The sequence below is a fragment of the Eumetopias jubatus genome, unplaced genomic scaffold, assembly GCF_037043125.1.
Source record: "Eumetopias jubatus isolate StellerSeaLion01/CBP00866 unplaced genomic scaffold, mEumJub1_p1.0 scaffold_15, whole genome shotgun sequence".
NCBI classification, from domain to species: Eukaryota; Metazoa; Chordata; class Mammalia; order Carnivora; family Otariidae; genus Eumetopias; species Eumetopias jubatus.
The window spans coordinates 47,563,255-47,582,080 of NW_028274821.1; the positions used below are offsets into that span (position 1 = coordinate 47,563,255).

General features: G+C 47.8%; 1 protein-coding gene across 1 annotated transcript in view; it reads left to right on the forward strand.

Annotated features, from left to right (window-relative positions):
* The first annotated feature begins 1,709 nt into the window (after positions 1-1,709).
* The window catches only part of MTAP (methylthioadenosine phosphorylase), a 43,870-nt gene continuing 26,753 nt past the window's right edge, over positions 1,710-18,826 (forward strand). Inside the window, exons 1-4 of the mRNA XM_028115194.1 lie at positions 1,710-1,864; positions 13,395-13,481; positions 15,186-15,244; positions 18,457-18,624. Coding sequence (XP_027970995.1) covers positions 1,832-1,864; positions 13,395-13,481; positions 15,186-15,244; positions 18,457-18,624 — 347 coding nt within the window. The 5' untranslated portion in view covers positions 1,710-1,831. The remainder of the gene's footprint in view (positions 1,865-13,394; positions 13,482-15,185; positions 15,245-18,456; positions 18,625-18,826) is intronic.

Consider the following 18,826-nt stretch of genomic DNA (forward strand, 5'->3'; position numbering starts at 1 on the left):
GCCTGTTTTCTTACAAGAGGTTAGAAAATTGCTTAAATTTTGTCTAGAATTGCCAATATCCTCCTATTAATGGCTTGTGAATTACATCCCTCAAAAAAACAGACCAGATTTGGGACAATTTTCCCTTCACAGACATCACATGTTCAAGAGCAAATGATTGAGCCCAGACCTGCAAGTTACCGTAGAAAAGTCCAGAAGTCCAGTTTAACCCTTTCCAAGTTTCAAATACCTCCTTCTCTGAGGGTCTTCTAACACTTCCAGGATCTAACCTGTTTATAGGGCCTAACTTTTGGCAGAGACCCAATACTGAGTAGAAACTGGACTTGCTGGTCACATCAAAGCACATAAGTTGGTCAAGGTCTCCTAATTACCAAGCAGCCATAAATCCCAGGGTATCAGGGTCCCCCCCAATAGTTACCTTCTGATCAGTGGGCTTCCTGCTCCTCCGTAGAGCAATCAGCAGACAGACTCCTGAAATACCACATTTGAGGGACTCCCAGCCTTCTGCCCTTTCAAAAGAACACCCCAGTCTTCTACTTTCTATTCGTTAGCCATTTCATTTTATAACTTAAAAGAAACAGAACAAACTTTACATTGTAAGAAAAGTTAAGACCTAGAGCAAAAAAATAAGAGGCTGAGAGTCTTTACTATTTCAGTAAACGGGTTATAGGGGCGCCCCCCCCCCCACGGTGGTATTTTAAATGAAATTGTATTTATGTCTTGTTTCAGTGTTTTGCTGCTGTAGGGAAAGAGTACATTCTTCCTCCCATCCCCGGGGTAATGTGCAGTATTTTTGTGTCTCAGAACATGACTGCCACCGAGCATTTAGTTTTGGAGAGTTTAATCCATCAAGGGAGGTTAAACTGGATTATCCTAGCAGGGGAGGGATGGGGACTTTGAGAAGAAGGGATTATCCAAGTGGAGAGCTGGTGCCATGCTTGGGGGGCGGGGGGTGAGAATGACCAGTGTTGAACGATGAACCCATGGGTCTGGATTCTGAATCTAGGTGTACTGGACATTGGCCGGGGTGGGAGAGGTTGAAGATGGCCTTGGCCGCTTCAAGCCCAACTGGGGGCTGACAGTGTCTCACCCCCTTAAAAGCCTCCTCACAAATTTAAGATGAATAAAGCTATAGCTTGCACATCAGAAAGGTTATCCCGTAGCAGGTTACTCTGTTTATTTCCTTTTTGTCATCCCCGAGTCTGGGGTAACCCAATCCCTGCTCCGTCCCCCAGGAATAAGGGCCTGGAGCAAAAACCCCTGGTCGCGGCGGTAGGAAGAGCAAAGCGCGGCCGCGGGGCGTTAGCATCTGGAAGGAATGTCGGCGAACAGCCAGTTCCCTCCGGAGGAAGAGTCTCCCTCCCGCGAGAACTTCTGGAACGCGGACCGACCTGATTTTACCGAGGAGGCCGAGAATGCTGCTACTAGTGGGCAGAGCACGGCGTGGCGCTCTTCCTCGTAGGGATCTTGCAAAAGTTAACGGAGCTGGTGAAAGTAAAAAGCACAGAGTGTGGGCCAATACAAGGGCTCAACCAACGGTCTCCGTTAATTAGCCCAGTCGTGAGCCCGTTACTTAGCACTGGGGTGGAGAGAGAAACCACGGAGAACCGGAAAGGTCTGCAAAAGGGGCGGGACGCGGGAACCTCGAATTGAGGAAGGGGGTGGCGGGGGCGATCCCACGCTAGCAGCCAATCCAGCTGTCCCGGGGAGGAAGAGGAGGAGCCAGGGCCGCCCCCGGGACTCCGCACCGCTTAGTCCCGCGCTGCCGTTCCAGCCGCCTCGGCTGCTGGGCCCCTCGAAGCCGCCACCGCAGCCGCCACTCCGCGCAGACATGGCCTCGGGTGCCACCCCCACGGCAGTGAAGGTGAGAGGAGCCGTCCCGGCGGCTGCAGTCCGCCCTGCTGTGTGCGCTCGCTTCCGCCCTGGGGGACCGCGCCCCAGGGCCACGCGCCCGGCTTGTGCGCCCCGCCTCGGTGGGCAGGGGCTGGGGCCCAGCCCCGGGGTCACTCGCCCAGGGGCGGGGGTTGGGGGAGAGGGAACGCTTGCAATCTCGCCTCATCGCCACCGCCACCGCCACCGCCACCACCTTGGGCTCAGCCGTACCCGTGCCGCGCCGGGAATGGACAAGCCCCTTTGGAGAAGAGCAGGGGGCGGAGGCTGCGCCCGCCCCCCAGCCGTCCCCGGCACCATTCCTTTCCGGGGGCCAGCGGGGATGCCGGCAGGGTGGGCGTCTGCAGCTGCTGAGACCAACTCCTCGTAGCCTGCCGGACTCAGGCTTCCGCTCCGACTCGGCTCGCTGAGCCCACGTGAACTGGGTGCTTGCGTTTTTGCAGGCTTCCGGCTTTTTTCTTATTCTTCCCAACGTAGGGCTTTTCTGGCCTGAAGTTTTCCCTGCAGCGCAATGCTTGGGGGAATTCTGAGACTTTTTGACCTCACCGACAGGGAGCGCAGGGCCGCTCCCGGTTTGGAGGCCTCTGGGTTTAAACTGCTTTTGTTTGCAACCTTGGAAGTTAGAGATCCGTTTCCTTGTGCCCTCAGACCTCACAGTTCTCCGTACAAGGGATCATTGTTCGGTGGGAGCTTTGGCCGGAAGAGGGCACGAGTTCTGAAGGGTGCCCCGAGCTCCCCTGGGGCTTTTAAATCCTTATATCCTGGTTGGTGTCTTGGGAGAGAGAGTGGGTAGAATTACAGTGCAATGGAAAAATGGATGCTAGAACTCAAGATCTCTTCTAGGTTGTTCATGATTGGCTAAGAACTCGGTTAATTTGTTTTACTTTAGAAATTCTTGGTCGTTGGGATAGGAAGGTCTGGGATCTTTCTTCGAGTATCTCCTGATTCCCGCCTTTGTGTTCGGTTCTGGGAGAAGGCAGATCTCTGCGGTGTGTATTCAGCCAGAATGAGTAGTTTATCAGGCTCTTGTTGCTCTTAATGAGACACTTAGAAGGAGAAGGGGTAGTAGGGTGGAGAGAGTCGCGTTCATATTTGGGGACATGAAATTCGTGTTTCCGTTTTGAAAAGAATCTTGGATTTAACAAATACTTGTAGGACGCCTCTCCCTTATCAGTAACAGAGAACAAGGCAGAACGCTTTCGTGAAGCTTATGTGCAGAGTAGGTGAGCCTTAGGTGTCCATCTCTAAGGCGGGATTTTCCTGCAGGGTTTGCTGGGATGGTTATAATTACCTGTCCGGCACACTTGAAACTTATTAAATGTTAGTGCTTACAGGGGAGGGGGAGCTGAAATTAATTTTGCATGTCTTTTCTCCAGCAGTTATTGTCATGGGTCTTATTAGGCTGCGGCTTTCAGTGGGTAAGCAGGAAGTGATCACCTCTCCCTTGCAGGAATACCCTTCAAGTGACATTAAAAGCAGAGAGGGATGATTTTTTTTTTTTAATTTAAATTCAGTTTAACACATACTGTGTTATTAGTTTCAGGGGTAGAATTCCGTGAGTCACCATTTGCATACAACACCCAGTGCTGCTCATATCACGCACCCTCCTTAATGCCCGTCACCCAGTTACCCCGTCCCCCATCCGCTTCCCCTCCAGTGACCCTCCGTTTGTTCCCTAGAGTTATGAGTCTCTCACAGAGAGGGATGATGTTGAACACATCCCCACAGGCTCGTTTGTCCCACTCCAGCCACGCAGCTTCCCAGGCAGATCAACGCAGTGCATTTAACTGCAGAATGGGCGCTGATTAGGGCCCTGATGTAAATATTGAATGACGTATATTTTTGGGCTTGGCGAGTTGCTGCATGTAAAATTAAGAGGGACAAATAGTGCTAGGCCTGCCTGCTGATTGCTTAGAAAGCAGCTTAGAAAGGTGACAGCTTTGCTCTGAGCATCCACGATGGCAACACCAAATCCCCCAGCCTGCTGACACAACATCCTGTACAGGAGACAGCAGGTGCTAGTGTGCAGAGCAAACCAGGCTCATAAAACCATACCCTTTCCCCGGATCATAGACTGAAGCGCTGGAACGTTCTGAAGACCATATAGCCACACAAACCCCCTTTTGTGGACCTAAAGCCGAGGCCCGGAGAGGTCGACTAAGGTGTCCAGAACTACACAGCTGGACCTAGATAGTGATAGAATTGGGCATAGAGCCTGGCCTTCCACCAGCCAGATGCTGTGAGGCAGTTCTGAAATCTGACATGTGGTCTTTGGGCCCCGTTTTATGGTGTGAGTGGAGAGATCATGCAGCCCGCCCCCCATGCCCATTGGACGCTCTCCCATGGTATTATTAATGATGGCTGTTTTCTGGGAGGACCTTAGGGAGACAGCATCCTCCAGCATCAGCTGTGGGCAGGTGGTATACGTGACCATGCGGAGGGCTGAACAGGTCTTTGGCGCCCCGACAGAACATTCTAAAGGGCTCTTTCAATGGGCTGTGGCTCCCCCAGGCAGCTGCCCAGCCATTGCTCTGGGGGATTAAAAATAAGCCTTATCAATCATGGTTGTTATGACAAGGAGGGCATATGGTCCCATCATAAGTGGGTAGTGGGCTATCAGCAAAATGGTATTAAGAGAGACAGACAAGTCATGGAGTCTAGGCTGGGATGACTGAGCCTTCTAAACCCTCCTTTTGGTGCCTGAGTGTGGCTGGCAGATGCCTTCAGACTGAGAGTTCTTGAGTGACCCTCAGAAACCAGGGGACAACCGACCCACGGGTCCCTATTGGAAGCCAGAGGACCACGAGCCTTCATTTTTTTGCTTAGGGCCCGGTGGCATTTTGAGCTGGACAGTTCCTCCTTTTGTAGGACTATCCTGAGCATTGCAGGACCTGTAGTGCATCCTGGACCCCTCCCCACAAAATGCCAGTAGCCCTCCCCCGAGTCATCATGGAGCCAGAAATGTCCCCATGGGTTTCCAGACACTCCCAGGAGAGCCGGTACACACCCGGATGGGGAACCTGGGCCAGATCCCTGAGACAGAGACTGCCCGATGAGGAGATATAAGAGCAGCCTGGCTTGTGTCCCGGCTGGCAGAGAAAGACCAGGAGATAAGGGGCCTTCTGTCATTGCCTGGAGAGGAGATTTATTTTTATTTTGTTTTTGCTGGAGGTGGGAAGACAGAAACAGTGACAGATATTAATGCGTTATGTCACCTGATTCTCATAATTCTACAGAGTAAGGAAGAATCTTACCTTTTAGGTACAGATGAGCAAACGGGATAATAAATTTTTGTGTGCAGTGGACCCTCATCCTCCACTGTGACTGATCACCGTATTCTAGTCTGTGCCTCGGAAGCATCTAAGGCCATAGTTCTCAAACTGGGATGCATCCGCACCCACCTGGGGATTTGTTAGAAATGCACATTATCAGGCCCCATGCCAGTCCTGCTGAATCAGAAGCACGGGAGAGGGTGGGGGGAAACCCTGCAGTCTGGGTTTTGAAGAGCCTCAGTATATTCAGATGCCCGCGAACGTGTGACAACTGCTGACCCAGAGGGCTTTGAAGAGGCGCTGGCATCTGCATTTTTAACAAGGCCTTCAGGTGATCCTTGGTGTAAGAGTTTCCTGTGGCTACTCTGACAGTCACCACAGACCACACGTCTTAAAACCCTGCCCAGTTCTAGAGGTTAGAAACACAGAATGAGTCCTGCTGGACTGAAACCTGGGTGTTAGGGCAGCTTCTCTTGGAGGATCCAAGGGAGAGTCCGTTCCCTTGCTTTTCTAGCTTCTACAAGTCACCAGCATTCTTTGGCATCATCTCGCCTTCTTCCTCATGTGACCGTCTTATAAGGAACCTTATGGTTACATTTTAGGGCCTACTCAGATAATCCAGGATGATCTCCCTATCTCAAGGTCTTTGACTTACTCAGGTAAGGTAACATGCACAGGTTCTGGGAAGCAGGAAGCAGACAGGACCTCTTTCGGGAGCATTATTTAGCCTGTGACACTCAACTAGCCCAGACTGTGGAAGTTCATGGTCTAGGCCCTAGAGTGAAGGTCTCGATGCTGGCTGCACGTTTGAACTACCTGAGGAGCTTTAAGAAAACAAACCTTGCCCTGCCCACTTAATCGAGTCTCTAGAACCTTGGACCTGAGCTTTGGTATGGAAAGCTCCCCGAGGGACTCTCCGATCCAGGGTTAGAGGAAGATTCCTGCTGCTGTCCCGCACGTGGAGAGCTCTACAGAATACAGTAAGTGTTGAGGAAAAGCCTTCTCAAAAAAATTGGCAATTTCAGGAGGCGAACTAGGTCTTCAAGAAGGGTGTCTGCCTGGGGCGCCTGGGTGGCTCAATAGGTTAAGCATCTGCCTTCAGCTCAGGTCATGATCCCAGGTCCTGGGATCGAGCCCCGCATCGGGCTCCCTGCTCAGCGGGAAGCCTGCTTCTCCTTCTCCCTCTGCCTGCTGCTCTGTCTACCTGTGTTCTCTCTCTCTCTCTCTGTCAAATAAATAAACAAAATCTTAAAAAAAAAAAAAAGGGTGTCTGCCCATTAGAATAACATCCTTTTTTTTAAAATTTTTTATTGTTATGTTACCATACATTACATCGTTAGTTTTTTTTAAATTTTTTATTATGTTAATCACCATACATTACATCATTAGTTTTGATGTAGTGTTCCGTGATTCATTGTTTACGTATAACACCCAGTGCTCCACGCAGAACGTGCCCTCCTTAATACCCATCACCAGGCTAACCCATCCCCCCACCCCCTCCCCTCTAGAACCCTCAGTTTGTTTCTCAGAGTCCATCGTCTCTCGTGGTTCGTCTCCCCCTCCGATTTCCCCCCCTTCATTCTTCCCCTCCTGCTATCTTCTTTTTTTTCTTTTTTTTCTTAGATTATTTATTTATTTATTTATTTGAGAGAGAGGGAATGAGAGATAGAGAGCACGAGAGGGAAGAGGGTCAGAGGTAGAAGCAGACTCCCCACTGAGCAGGGAGCCCGATGCGGGACTCGATCCCGGGACTCCAGGATCTTCAACATAGGATTGGGGGGGGATGGTGACCAATGCAGCCCATAACCGTCTCCTGCAAGGGCGGCTTCCAGAGAGGAGCGTCTTGTCCGAGATCAGGCCACCAGCGATCTCTGTGGACCATATTGCAGGTTTTGAACGGACCACCCAGACTGATACATTTGGACACTCTCTCCCCACACAGCTTGGCTTCTGGGATTTTACAAGGCCCTGGGGGGCTTGAAGGCAGGTTGGCTCAATAAAAGGAGAACTTTTGTCTGTTGCTCTTGCCAAATACGTCCGTGGCAACCAGAGCTGAAGGCCTGACGTGCTCAGATCAGGGATCGCCGCCAGTTTGAGCTCTGGTCCTCTCCCCTCACCGGGAGGCTGAAGCACTCAGAGGTGGCCCACCTCCCTGGCATGAGCTAGCCTCAACTGCTTGGGCTTCTGTGTTTTGAGAGTGCCAACATGGAGTGCTAGGTCCTTTGAGGTAGCGTATCTAGGCCTCAAAGTGATGGTGAGTGGTTCTTGAAACCAAGTGGGATATGGGCAATCTCCTGGGTCCAGGTGCTAGGGGAAGTAGACACAGGGTAGGGGTTCATAGGAGCCCTTTCGGCATTGCTGGAAAACACCAGTCTGGCCAGGTTAAGCTAACATTTAGATAAAGTGCTTCTGCACTCTCAGGAAGTCAAACCGTCTTCTCTTTTTAAGGAAATTGACTCAGTGGTCTGTCAGTGGGAATGTGTGGGATGAACCAGTAGCTGTTAAAAGTTGGCAATGACCGTGATTGACCAAGGGGTTCTCTGTTTCAGAACTTTATCTCCTGTAAAGAAGTCCTGGCTGGGCAGGATTGGCCCAGGAATTCCATCCCAGTCCTCAAATACATTTCTATGCAGTCTAGGCTTACCTGATGCTTCTGGCCCAGGAGGCCTGGTAAGGTCTGGTCGTTATGTCCCAAGTGTGGAGGAGGTCACTGATGGAGAGGCCCCTCCCTCTTGAGGTGTTTGCTTAGATCCCCAAAGTCATTGTTTCTATGCTTGCTCTGTGACCTTGGCCCAGAACTTCTCTGAGCATCAGTTTCCTCAGTACATGGAGAGAGGAGGACTCTCCTGGTGGGATGTGATGTAATAAAGGACTCCAGGGGATATTGGGAGACAGTTCATCATAGCCGTTGAATGTGAAAGACCTGGGTTCCTATTCTGGCTTTCCTTCTTATGATTTGTTCTTGGACGAGTTTCTTAATTTGATGCTTTTCTTTTGTCTGTGGGAAAATGGGTATAATACTGTAGGGCGTATCTTATGGGGTGGTTGTGAAGATCAAATGGGGGAAGGTGGCTGGAGCACTTAGCACAGTGCCTGGGACATCTGAGTACTCAGACACAGTGACTTTATTACCAAGGCAGGTACTGAATTTAAATTCAACTATTGACTTTAGAGGCACCAGGTGACGCAGAATTAGGCCCTGGTGCTTGGGAGTTCCATCCTAGTTGTACTTTGCTGTGGAGCCAGCAGGTGGCGACATTGCTCCATCCTGGCACTGATGCTGGAAAATGGTTAGAGGTCCATTTCCCAATTTGGCAGTATGCAGTTGCTACACTCGTCCTGGACACCTTGCAAGATAGGACTTTCTGTAGTCATATCTGTAGGAGCCGATTGGGTGAGTGGACACGCTCGCCTACAGATAATTCTGGTGCCAGAGACCCCAGGCCAGCCTTTCTGGGGAGCAGTAGACGCTCTTGCTCTCATGCCCAGTACATGTTCCTTTCGGAGGGCTGAGTTACCAGCTACCTAATGCAGTCATGCAGCCGGGGTGCTGTGGACTGAAGCTTGAGGCTGCTGACCGTGGGCTCAAGGGCAATGAACTTCGGCAGGACCCCTGGTTGGCATTTCTTAATCACTGCCGCGATGCTGGGCTCACTTGCCCCAAACCAAGAGGTGGTTTCACAACAAAGACAGTTTTGTCGTGTATGTGCAAGTCTGAGAGTCTCGTGCTGAATCCAGAATATGAGATGCGATGGCCCAGGGGACATCCAGAAACAGCCAAGTCAAAGTGGTGATAAGCCTTGAAAACTTCTGCCCTCCCTTTTTTTAAAGAGCAACCGAATCCCCCAAGATTAGTCAGCAGTTTGGTTTTGTGACCTAGAGTGATGACACAGGCTGGGCAGTTTATTAGCCCCTCCCCCTGCCCCCGCCCCACGGTCTGGGGTGCCTCAGAGATACATGAAATGAAGGATAAAATGGAGAAGCCAGCTGGAGGAAGGGTTAAGATTATATAAAACTGATTTACAATTTTTTTTCTACTGGGTGGGCATGATTTGGGCCTACTGACTTAAACGAACACTTCTCTTGATTTAAAAACTGTAATATTGGTTAGTCTTAGGATGATCTGTGGTGGCAAGGTAGGAGCAAGACGTGGGGTGGGCCCAGAAGGTAGCCTGCTGTGGTTTCAACAACGTACCACAAGGTGGCACCAACTTCAAAAACTGGTTTAACGCACCTAGCAGTGCTTCAGTAAAACCTCACTAAATTGCCCCTCCTGCTTTGTTTTTTTTTTGTCTCCAGAAAACTGAGGGCCGGAGAGATGGCCCATTCACAATAATATAAAATCAACTTGTGTAAACGGATCTGAAAATTATTTAGGTGTTCAGTGACTTTCTTAACCTGGAATTTTTTCTCAAGGAGCTAAGTAGAAATTTTACTCAAGTGACAGTAGACTTAAAGTGTTTCGTGGAGAAAAAAAATGCTCAGGTCACTTTCCATTTCGTTTCTAATAGAGAGTCCTCTCTCTAACCTATTACTGATAATTTAAGTATTATTTTTCCTTTAGGAATTATCAGCCCAGAGAAGCCTTAATGATTTCCGTCGTTTAATTTTTAGTTAACAGTTCAGTTAATATTTAGCTGTTTTTGTAACTGTTCTTGTTTGTGTTTCTTAGTCATCAAATTAGATTCACTCTGGAGTTGCAGGACCAGGTTCCTGTAACTCAGATTAGCCCCCAAAGACAAGGGCTGATAAGTTCATCTCTGGAAAATGCAATACAGTACTTGAACTTAAAAAAAATTTAGAGCTGCCTCTGCATTACCTATTTACATTTACATATATAGGAAGCATAGTTTGATTTTATAAATATACATCGGACTAACTTTCCGTGCTTTTCCAGACTCTTCTATCCATGGTCTCTTACAACTCTGTGATTTTAGTGGCATAGAAAAGTAAATCTTTCTCGTTTCTTTACCAAATGGTATAATGAGGAGGAAACATTACTAGCTGGGTATACAGAGTATTTTCTGTCCTAGAGGTCTTTTGAACATTCCTTATTCCATAAACCATGTAGTAGAGAAAATAAAATTGGTTAGAAAGTATTGTCTACAACCACATGCCTATATTTTAGGTTTGGTTTTTCTAACTTAAGCTAGCTAAAGTATCTTTCTGTGCTAATTTATTATTCTCATAGTCAGCAATAAATGTCATACAGTAAAAAACATAACCCCTGCTCTGGTTGTTTCTGCAATATGGAAGGCCCTCAAATATTTATTGAATGGGTGATTGCTTTTCAGTAATGTGCAGTTTTCAGAAACGGCCGGGGCTGGGAGGAGTAGGGGACCCCAAGGCCGTCTGGTCCCAGGAGTTCAGCTAGACAGCTGTCAGACCATTCTGAACACCTGTGAACTCAACTGGAGATTGAAGAAGAGAACAGCTGCAGCTCTGCAAATAGAAAAGCGACCACTTTCTGGAAGGTAGGAGGTGTGGAGAAGTGAATCCGAGGCGATATATGGGAAGATAAACCACGGGATGAGGGAGCCTCCACCAGCCGGCCACTGGCAAGTGATGTAACTTGCCATATGGAGTGCAAAACCAGAACTTTTTGAAGTCCATTCTGGTGGGGGGACATCCCCGCCTGAAAGGTGCCCAGGTGGTGAAGCGGAGCGGAATCCTAGGTGGGGCAGTGTGGTCTCGGGATCCCCGGGGCTCACAGGAAGACCGGGGGCTCCTGAGTGCAGCAGAGCTCCCAGGCCTCAGAGCAGGGAAGCCGGCTGCGATGAGCGAGGCCAGGAGTGGGCTCTCCGCTTAGGGTCGCCATAAATGGAACCGCAGCGCAGTCGGGCCACCACTCTGCAAGCAGCAGAACTGGTGAGACCCCCCTCCCTGCAGTGTAGGGACAGAGGGAACATACCTCAATGTCACCAAAGCCATCTATGAAAAACCCACAGCGAACATCATCCTCAATGGGGAAAAAGAGCTTTCCCCTAAGGTCAGGAACACAGCAGGGATGCCCATTCTCACCACTGTTGTTCAACATAGCACTGGAAGTCCTAGTCTCAGCAGTCAGACAACAAAAAGAAATAAAGGGCATCCGAACTGGCAAAGAAGAAGCCAAACTCTCACTCTTTGCAGACAATATGATACTCTGTGTAGAAAGCCCAAAAGACTCCACCCCAAAATCGCTAGAACTCATACAGGAATTCAGCCAAGTGGCAGGATATAAAATCAGTGCACAGAAGTCAGTTCCATTTCTGCATACTAACAATGAGGCCGAAGAAAGAGAAATTAAGGAGTCGATCCCATTTACTATCGCACCCAAAACCATAAGATACCTAGGAATAAACCTAAGAGGTCATGGATCTGTATTCTGAAAACCATAGAACACTTATGAAAGAAATTGAGGAAGACACAAAGAAATGGAAAAACGTTCCATGCTCATGGAATGGAAGAACAAATATTGTTAAAATGTCTAGGCTACCCAAACCATTGCAGTCAATGCAATCCCTATCAAATACCGTCAGCATTTTTCACAGAGCTGGAACAAATAATCCTAAAATTTGTTTGGAACCAGAAAAGACCCCGAATAGCCAGAGGAATGTTGAAAAAGAAAAGCAAAGCTGGTGGCATCACAATTCCGGACTTCAAGCTCTGTTACAAAGCTGTAATCATCAAGACAGCATGGTACTGGCACAAAAACAGACACATAGATCAATGGAATAGAATAGAGAGCCCAGAAATGGACCCTCAACTCTATGGTCAACTAATCTTCGACAAAGCAAGAAAGAATGTTCAATGGAAAAAAGACAGTCTCTTCAACAAATGGTGTTGGGAAAACTGGACAGCCACATGCAGAAGAATGAAACTGGACCATTTCCTTACACCACACACAAAAATAGACTCAAAATGGATGAAAGACCTAAATGTGAGACAGGAATCCATCAAAATCCTAGAGGAGAACACAGGCAGCAACCTTTCCACCTTGGCTGCAGCAGCTTCTTGCTAGACACGTCACCGGAGGCAAAGGAAACAAAAGCAAAAATGAATTCTTGGGACTTCATCAAGATAAAAAGCTTTTGCATAGTGAAGGAAACAGTCAACAAAACCAAAGACAACCGACAGAATAGGAGAAGATATTTGCAAATGACATATCAGATAAAGGGCTAGTACCCAAAATCTATAAACATCTTACCAAACTCAACAGCCAGAGAACAAATAATCTAATCAAGAAATGGGCAGAAGACATGAACAGACATTTCTGCAAAGAAGACATCCAAATAGCCAAGAGACGCATGAAAAAGTGCTCAACATTGCTCGGCATCAGGGAAATAATCAAAATTTCATCAGATACCACCTGATGAGATACCACCCACACCAGTCAGAATGGCTAAAATTAATAGCTTAGGAAACAGCAGATGTTGGTGAGGATGCGGAGAAAGGGGAACCCTCTTACGCTGTTGGTGGGAATGCAGGCTGGTGCAGCCACTCTGTAAAACAGTATGGAGTTCCTCAAAAAGTTAAAAATAGAACTACCCTACAACCCAGCAATTGCACTACTAAGTATTTATCCAAAGGATACAAACATAGTGATCCGAAGAGGTACCTGCACCCCAATGTTTATAGCAGCAATGTCCACAATAGCCAAACTATAGAAAGAGCCCAGATGTCCACTGACAGATGAATGGATAAAGATGTGGTATATATATACAATGGAATATTACTCCGCCATCAAAAAAAAAAAAACCCCATGAAATCTTACCATTTACAATAACGTGAATGGACCTAGAGGGTATGATGCTAAGCAAGATAAGTCAGTCAGAGAAAGACAAATACCATATGATTTCACTCATATGTGGAATTTAAGAAACAAAACAGATGAACATAGGGGAAGGGAAGGAAAAAATAATATAAGATGAAACTAGAGAGGGAGACAAACCATAAGAGACTCTGAATTCTAGGAAACAATCTGAGGGCTGCTGGAGGGGAGGTGGGGGGATGGGGTAACTGGGGGATGGGCATTAAGGAGGGCATGTGATGTACTGAGCACTGGGTGTTATATGCAACTGATGAATCTCTAAATTCTACCTCTGAAACTAATTTAAAAAAAAAAGCGACCAGGGCTTAGCAGAAATGGAGAAGAGTGTATGTATATGAATAAATGAATTTGCTTGAAATAATGATTTTGTTTCTAATGAAAAATGACCAAATATGTTGTCTTTTTATTGTCTCCTTTAGATTGGAATAATTGGTGGAACAGGCCTGGATGATCCAGAAATCTTAGAAGGAAGAACTGAAAAATATGTGGATACTCCATTTGGCAAGGTTAATATCCATCCATTTAGTGGAGACATACCAGCTTTTTCCTTTCTTCTTGCTGGTTTGGTTTTTATGTTAAAATATATATGTATGTATATACATATGTGTATATTTTGGGTGGGTGGGGGGAACGCCTGGGTGGCTCAGTCAGTTAAGCATCTGCCTTCGGCTCAGGTCATGATCTCAGGGTCCTGGGATCGAGTCCACATCACTTCTCCCTCTTCCTGCCGTTCCCCCTGCTTGTGCATGCACGCATGCGTGCTCTCCTCTCTCTCTCTCTCTCTCAAAAATAAATTCTTATATATATGTGTGTGTGTGTGTATATATATGTATATATATGTATATATATACACATATGTGTGTGTGTGTGTATATACGTATACATATATATATATTTTTTATTGCTTTTGTCTTGGCAGCACAGGGCTGTCTGCCCCGCGCTGAGAGGGCCCAGTTGGGTTCTACCAGCTGAGACAGTGTCCCTAAGAATGCCTTGGACCTCACAGGATTGAGAACATGCACACATAACTTCTCAGCTTTTATCTCTAGAAGCCAGATACTCATTTCAGAGATAGCAGTGGTACATCTTCACACCACTGAATTCAAATTAGCTTCTAATTTGGGGCCTATAGGTCTTCCACATTAATTATGCAGATAGGTGGCAAACAGGAACATATAATGCAAAGTGGCCTTTTCTTAGTAAGCCCTGACCCAAGGTTTGGGGGGGATTTCCTGAGGATCCAGAAAGCAAAGCATAACTGAACTAGAAATAAAACACTCCTCTTTTTCTGTTAAAAGGGTGCTACCGGGACGCCCAGGTGGCTCAGTCATTAAGTGTCTTCCTTCGGCTCAGGTCATGATCCCAGGGTCCTGGGATCGAGCCCCGTATCGGGCTCCCTGCTCGGCAGGAAGCCTGCTTCCCCCTCTCCCTCTGCCCCTGCTTGTGTTCCCTTTCTCGCTGTCTCTCTCTGTTGAAAATAAACAAAATCTTTAAAAAAAAAGAGGTGGGGGAGCTACTTCTTCCAGCTCCTGTGTCATCCAGCTAGGATGAGATGTCTACCTTCTCCCAATCCCATAGTGCTATTTCCAAACACAACGGTTCTTCTGGTCCTCCTTGGAGGATCCATCCGGCAGTTCCCGCCCAATCCTCCTGTCCAGCCAAGTCCTTAGACTGACCTCATGTTCTCTAAGTGCTGCTCTCAGCTTGGCTCATCTCATGGCCTCATGTTTTCTGAACGCTCTCTGGCTCTGAGGATCTTCCCCTCCGTTTACCTCAGGTCCTCCCGTGGCCGTCTTAGACTTGATGAACATGGCAAGCAGTTCTGGGGCTGAGTTCTTAAATTCTGTGACATTTGCCTCCTCATTGCATTTCACTCTCACACCTCTTGGACCTGCCAAATTCTTGACACATCTGTATTTGACCAGAGTGACATGGGAGTCCCCTGGGGTGCTTGCTACAAATAGATCTTACTAAGCGGTACCTGCCCACGCTCCTGAGGCAGGCCTCCCGCTGCCATGAACCCTGTCCTGCAGAGGCCTCAGCGTTGACTGAGGGATTACGTTGGTCAAATCTGGACCCTCTTCAAGTGCATCTTCCAAGTTTTCCGTGAATCCTTTTGTGGTTGAACAATTGAAATGGCAGTTTTTGAATTGTTTGTATGTTGAATGTTTTCAAGTCATTGCGTTGTGACCATTTTTCATTACATTCAGCCTTCTGATGCCTTAATTTTGGGGAAGATCAAGAATGTCGATTGCGTCCTCCTTGCAAGGTAAGATATTTTAAGCTTTTTGAACGTTGCCACTGCAGGAGGGTTTAAACTTAAATCCTGGAGAGAGTAATGGTGTGGGCGTGAGTTTTTAGTTGGTAGAGCCAGGGCATCTCAGGCACCTTTATTTACCACTTACAGTTTTAGGATAAATTATGGAGATTTTGGAGGTCAGAGAGCTCACCCCACTCCCCTTAGGCTGGGAAAGCGGTTAGAATAATCAGTAGGCAATAGAATGAGTCTAAAATTGAAGCTTCTGGTTTCACTTCTAACTGTGAGAGGAGAGGTGCTTTCCCTTATTTATTGTTTTTCCTCTAATTAATAAGATGAATGGCTTCATTCGCGACCCCGTGTGTGGTGATAGTTATAGGTTTGCAGGGAGTGGGTTCCCTTTGGTATCCACACTCTGTCTCTTGACAAGAACCATCCCACTGTTACAGAGGAGGCAAATCATTGTTACCACACAGTTGGAAATTAGTCAGACCACATGTATTAGTTTTCTCATGCTGTGAACAAATTACCACAGGTTGAGCCGCTTCAAACACAGTTTCCCACAGTTTCTTAGCATTGGGAGTGTGGGCACAGCTTAGCTGGCTCTTCTGTTCAGGGTTACACAAGGTCATGCAAGATCACACAAGGTTTACTCAGGGACTTGTTCTCATCTGGCTCCCCAGGTTCTCACATGCGTTGGTGGAATTCGGTTCCTCACAGTTGTAGGCCTGAGGCCTTCAGCTCCTGTAGGCTCGTCCACGGTCCCTGTCACGTGGTACCCTCCGAGGGCAGAGTTTCCATGATAGTGGCTTGCTTCCTCGAGGCCAGCAGGAGGGGCTCTCCGAGGCGGGCTGGTGAGGTGGCACCTGATTGTGGGAGTGACCCCCGGCATCTCTGGTGGAGCCCATTGGCCAGAAGGAAATCTCAGGTCCACCTACAGTGGAGGGAGGAGGGAATCACACCGCACATGAAAATGGGGGATCAGCCTAGAGTCTGTCTGCCACACTACGTTTTTGAAACAGAAGTGACTTTGCTGAATCCAGTAAAACTAAGTTTGAGTTGTAGATGGACACATGGGGTGGATTTCAGGCAACCCTCTTTGTTGGTCCGTGTCATTGCTGGAGGACTGATTCATTTTTTTCCAGGCTCTAAGAGAAAGCAGCTGGTGGTGTGGTCCTCCGGGGAGGCTTTTATTATACTCCTGCCCATTGAACTGAATTGTGTTGGACTACGGTTTGTCCCGCGAATGCAGGTGTTTCTTAATGACTTTGGGTTTTTGAATTTCTTTTGAAAAGTTTTATTAGTGTTTTGGAGACCAGCCTTAGGAAAATGCATATACTGTCTGTACATTCATGGACCCCCACCTTCTGAGAGGTCATCTGTGCACTCAGGGTAAAAACCCTGATTTGCTATGCCTGTCTGAAATTATGTGCAAAGCACAGTTCTGTTGGTGAACAGAAAAGACACTCAAGTTTTTCTTCTAATAGTAACACGGGATGATACAAGGGATATTTAATAACAACCCTGTGGCGCAGGTAATATTATTAACCATTTTCCAGGTGGAAAAAATTGGACTGAGAGCGCTGAGTGGCTATGAGGAGGTCACATCACTAGGAAATGGCAAAGCTAGGATTTGAACCCAGGCACTTTCACTTCAAAGCCCAAACTTAATCGTCATTGTAGAAAGTGAGATTTTTGTGTGTTTACCCTACTTCCTTGAAAGCCTGTTTCTGCATTATCACACGTGAAGGACGCTGGACTTGACACTTGGCCTTTCCGTGGTAGACCATTATACCATTATATTGGTAGTTTTTCAAGCAGCCCAGAATGATTTTAAGTCATTATGAAATCCCGCTTATTTAAGTCCATCATCTAACATGTGAATTTTTCGAAGTAATTTTAGAAATTGGGTTGCCTTGACTGGCTGTTTACTGGCTGGTGCTCCTAGTCGTGTTCTGCATCCCAGCGAGGAGCACACACGAGGGCCTCACCCCCTCGGGGCTGATTCCAGTGGGAAAGAGAGACACGGGAAAGGAACCGTAGTTTGAGCTACCAACAGAGGTTAGAAAGAAAAGGGGACAGCGATGTGACTGTGACTCAGTGGTCGTGGAAAGCACTTCTCTGCGGAGGTGACTTTGGAGTGGAGAGCTCAGTTGGCTGGAGACCTGAGCAGGAATGGGCAGAGATGGGCAGCGAGAAGGCCAGCGAGGCTGACTTGGGATAAGAGCTGAGGTGGCATTAGGACCCTGGTGCCCGAGTGACATGAGGGCCGTGGTTAGGTGTTTGGATTTTATTTGAAGCATGGTAGGAAGTTGGTGGTGGTTGTATTAGTTTGCTGGAACTGGCACAGACTGGGTGGACACAGAAATTTGTTTGCTCACAGCTCTGGAGGCTAGAATTCCAAGATCAGGGTGTCATCGGGATTGGTTCCTTCTGAGGGCTTGTGGGGGAAGGACCTATTCCTGGCCTCTTTTTTTCTTTTTGGCTTGTGGATGGCCATCTTCCCCTGTGCCTTCACACGTTCTTCCCAGTGTGCAAGTCTGTGTCCAGATTTCCTCCTCTTGTAAGGACACTGGATTAGGGTCCACCCTAATGACCTCGTTTTCACTCCATTACCATATTAAAGACCCTCTCTGCAAATATGGTTGCATTCTGGTGTACTGGGGATTAGATTTCAAAATATGAACTCTGGGGTAATGGGGGGAGGGCACAATTCAGTCACTAACAGTGGTCATGAGTGAGGTGACTGGTTCTTGCACAAAACCTGCCAGTGTCATAACAGCTGGGAACTCTTAATTATTTTGAAAGTTTCACTAACTTACTTGGGGGATCAGACAAAGGAATGGAGAGAGTCAACTGGAAACTTGAGTTTCTCCTTCTATTTTGTATCTCTCTTCACGGGCACTTCTTATTTTCCGTGTTGTGGCTCGTGCGAAATCATCTGCCTCAGATTCTGATGTGTCCGTGCGCCACAGGGTAGACAAGTACATCTTCCTTACTGGCTCCTGATAGAAAAATACATACCATGTAAAGGTGGCCTGCACTTTAAGACCCAGTGGTTTGTATCTACAGTAGGCTACTTATCCTCTGGCCGCTGCCTGTAAAAGTGCTCTGATGGAAAGGGCTGGAAGGCACTGCTATATGTAAGTTTTCTCTCCTCACAGCGTCTGAGCACCCTGCTCACACACCCCCCCCCCCACCACTGTATCCACTCCTTCCCACAGGCATGGGAGACAGCATACCATCATGCCTTCAAAAGTCAACTACCAGGCGAACGTCTGGGCTCTGAAGGAGGAGGGCTGTACACACGTCATCGTGACCACAGCTTGTGGCTCGTTGAGGGAAGAGATTCAGCCCGGCGATATCGTCATTATTGATCAGTTCATCGACAGGTGAGCAGGTCCTCTAAGATGCTTTAGGCTCGGGTGAGATCATTCCCAGCTCACGTGGAGGTTGTGTGGGGGCCTGGGAGAGGAGTGGAGGGCAGGCCCACAGATCTGCTCGAAACTTTGCATTGTGGGAAGTTTTTAAACAGGGGCAAACCAGAGTAAGAATCCACTGTCCACTGACCAGTTCCCAGCTCTGCCATCTCGC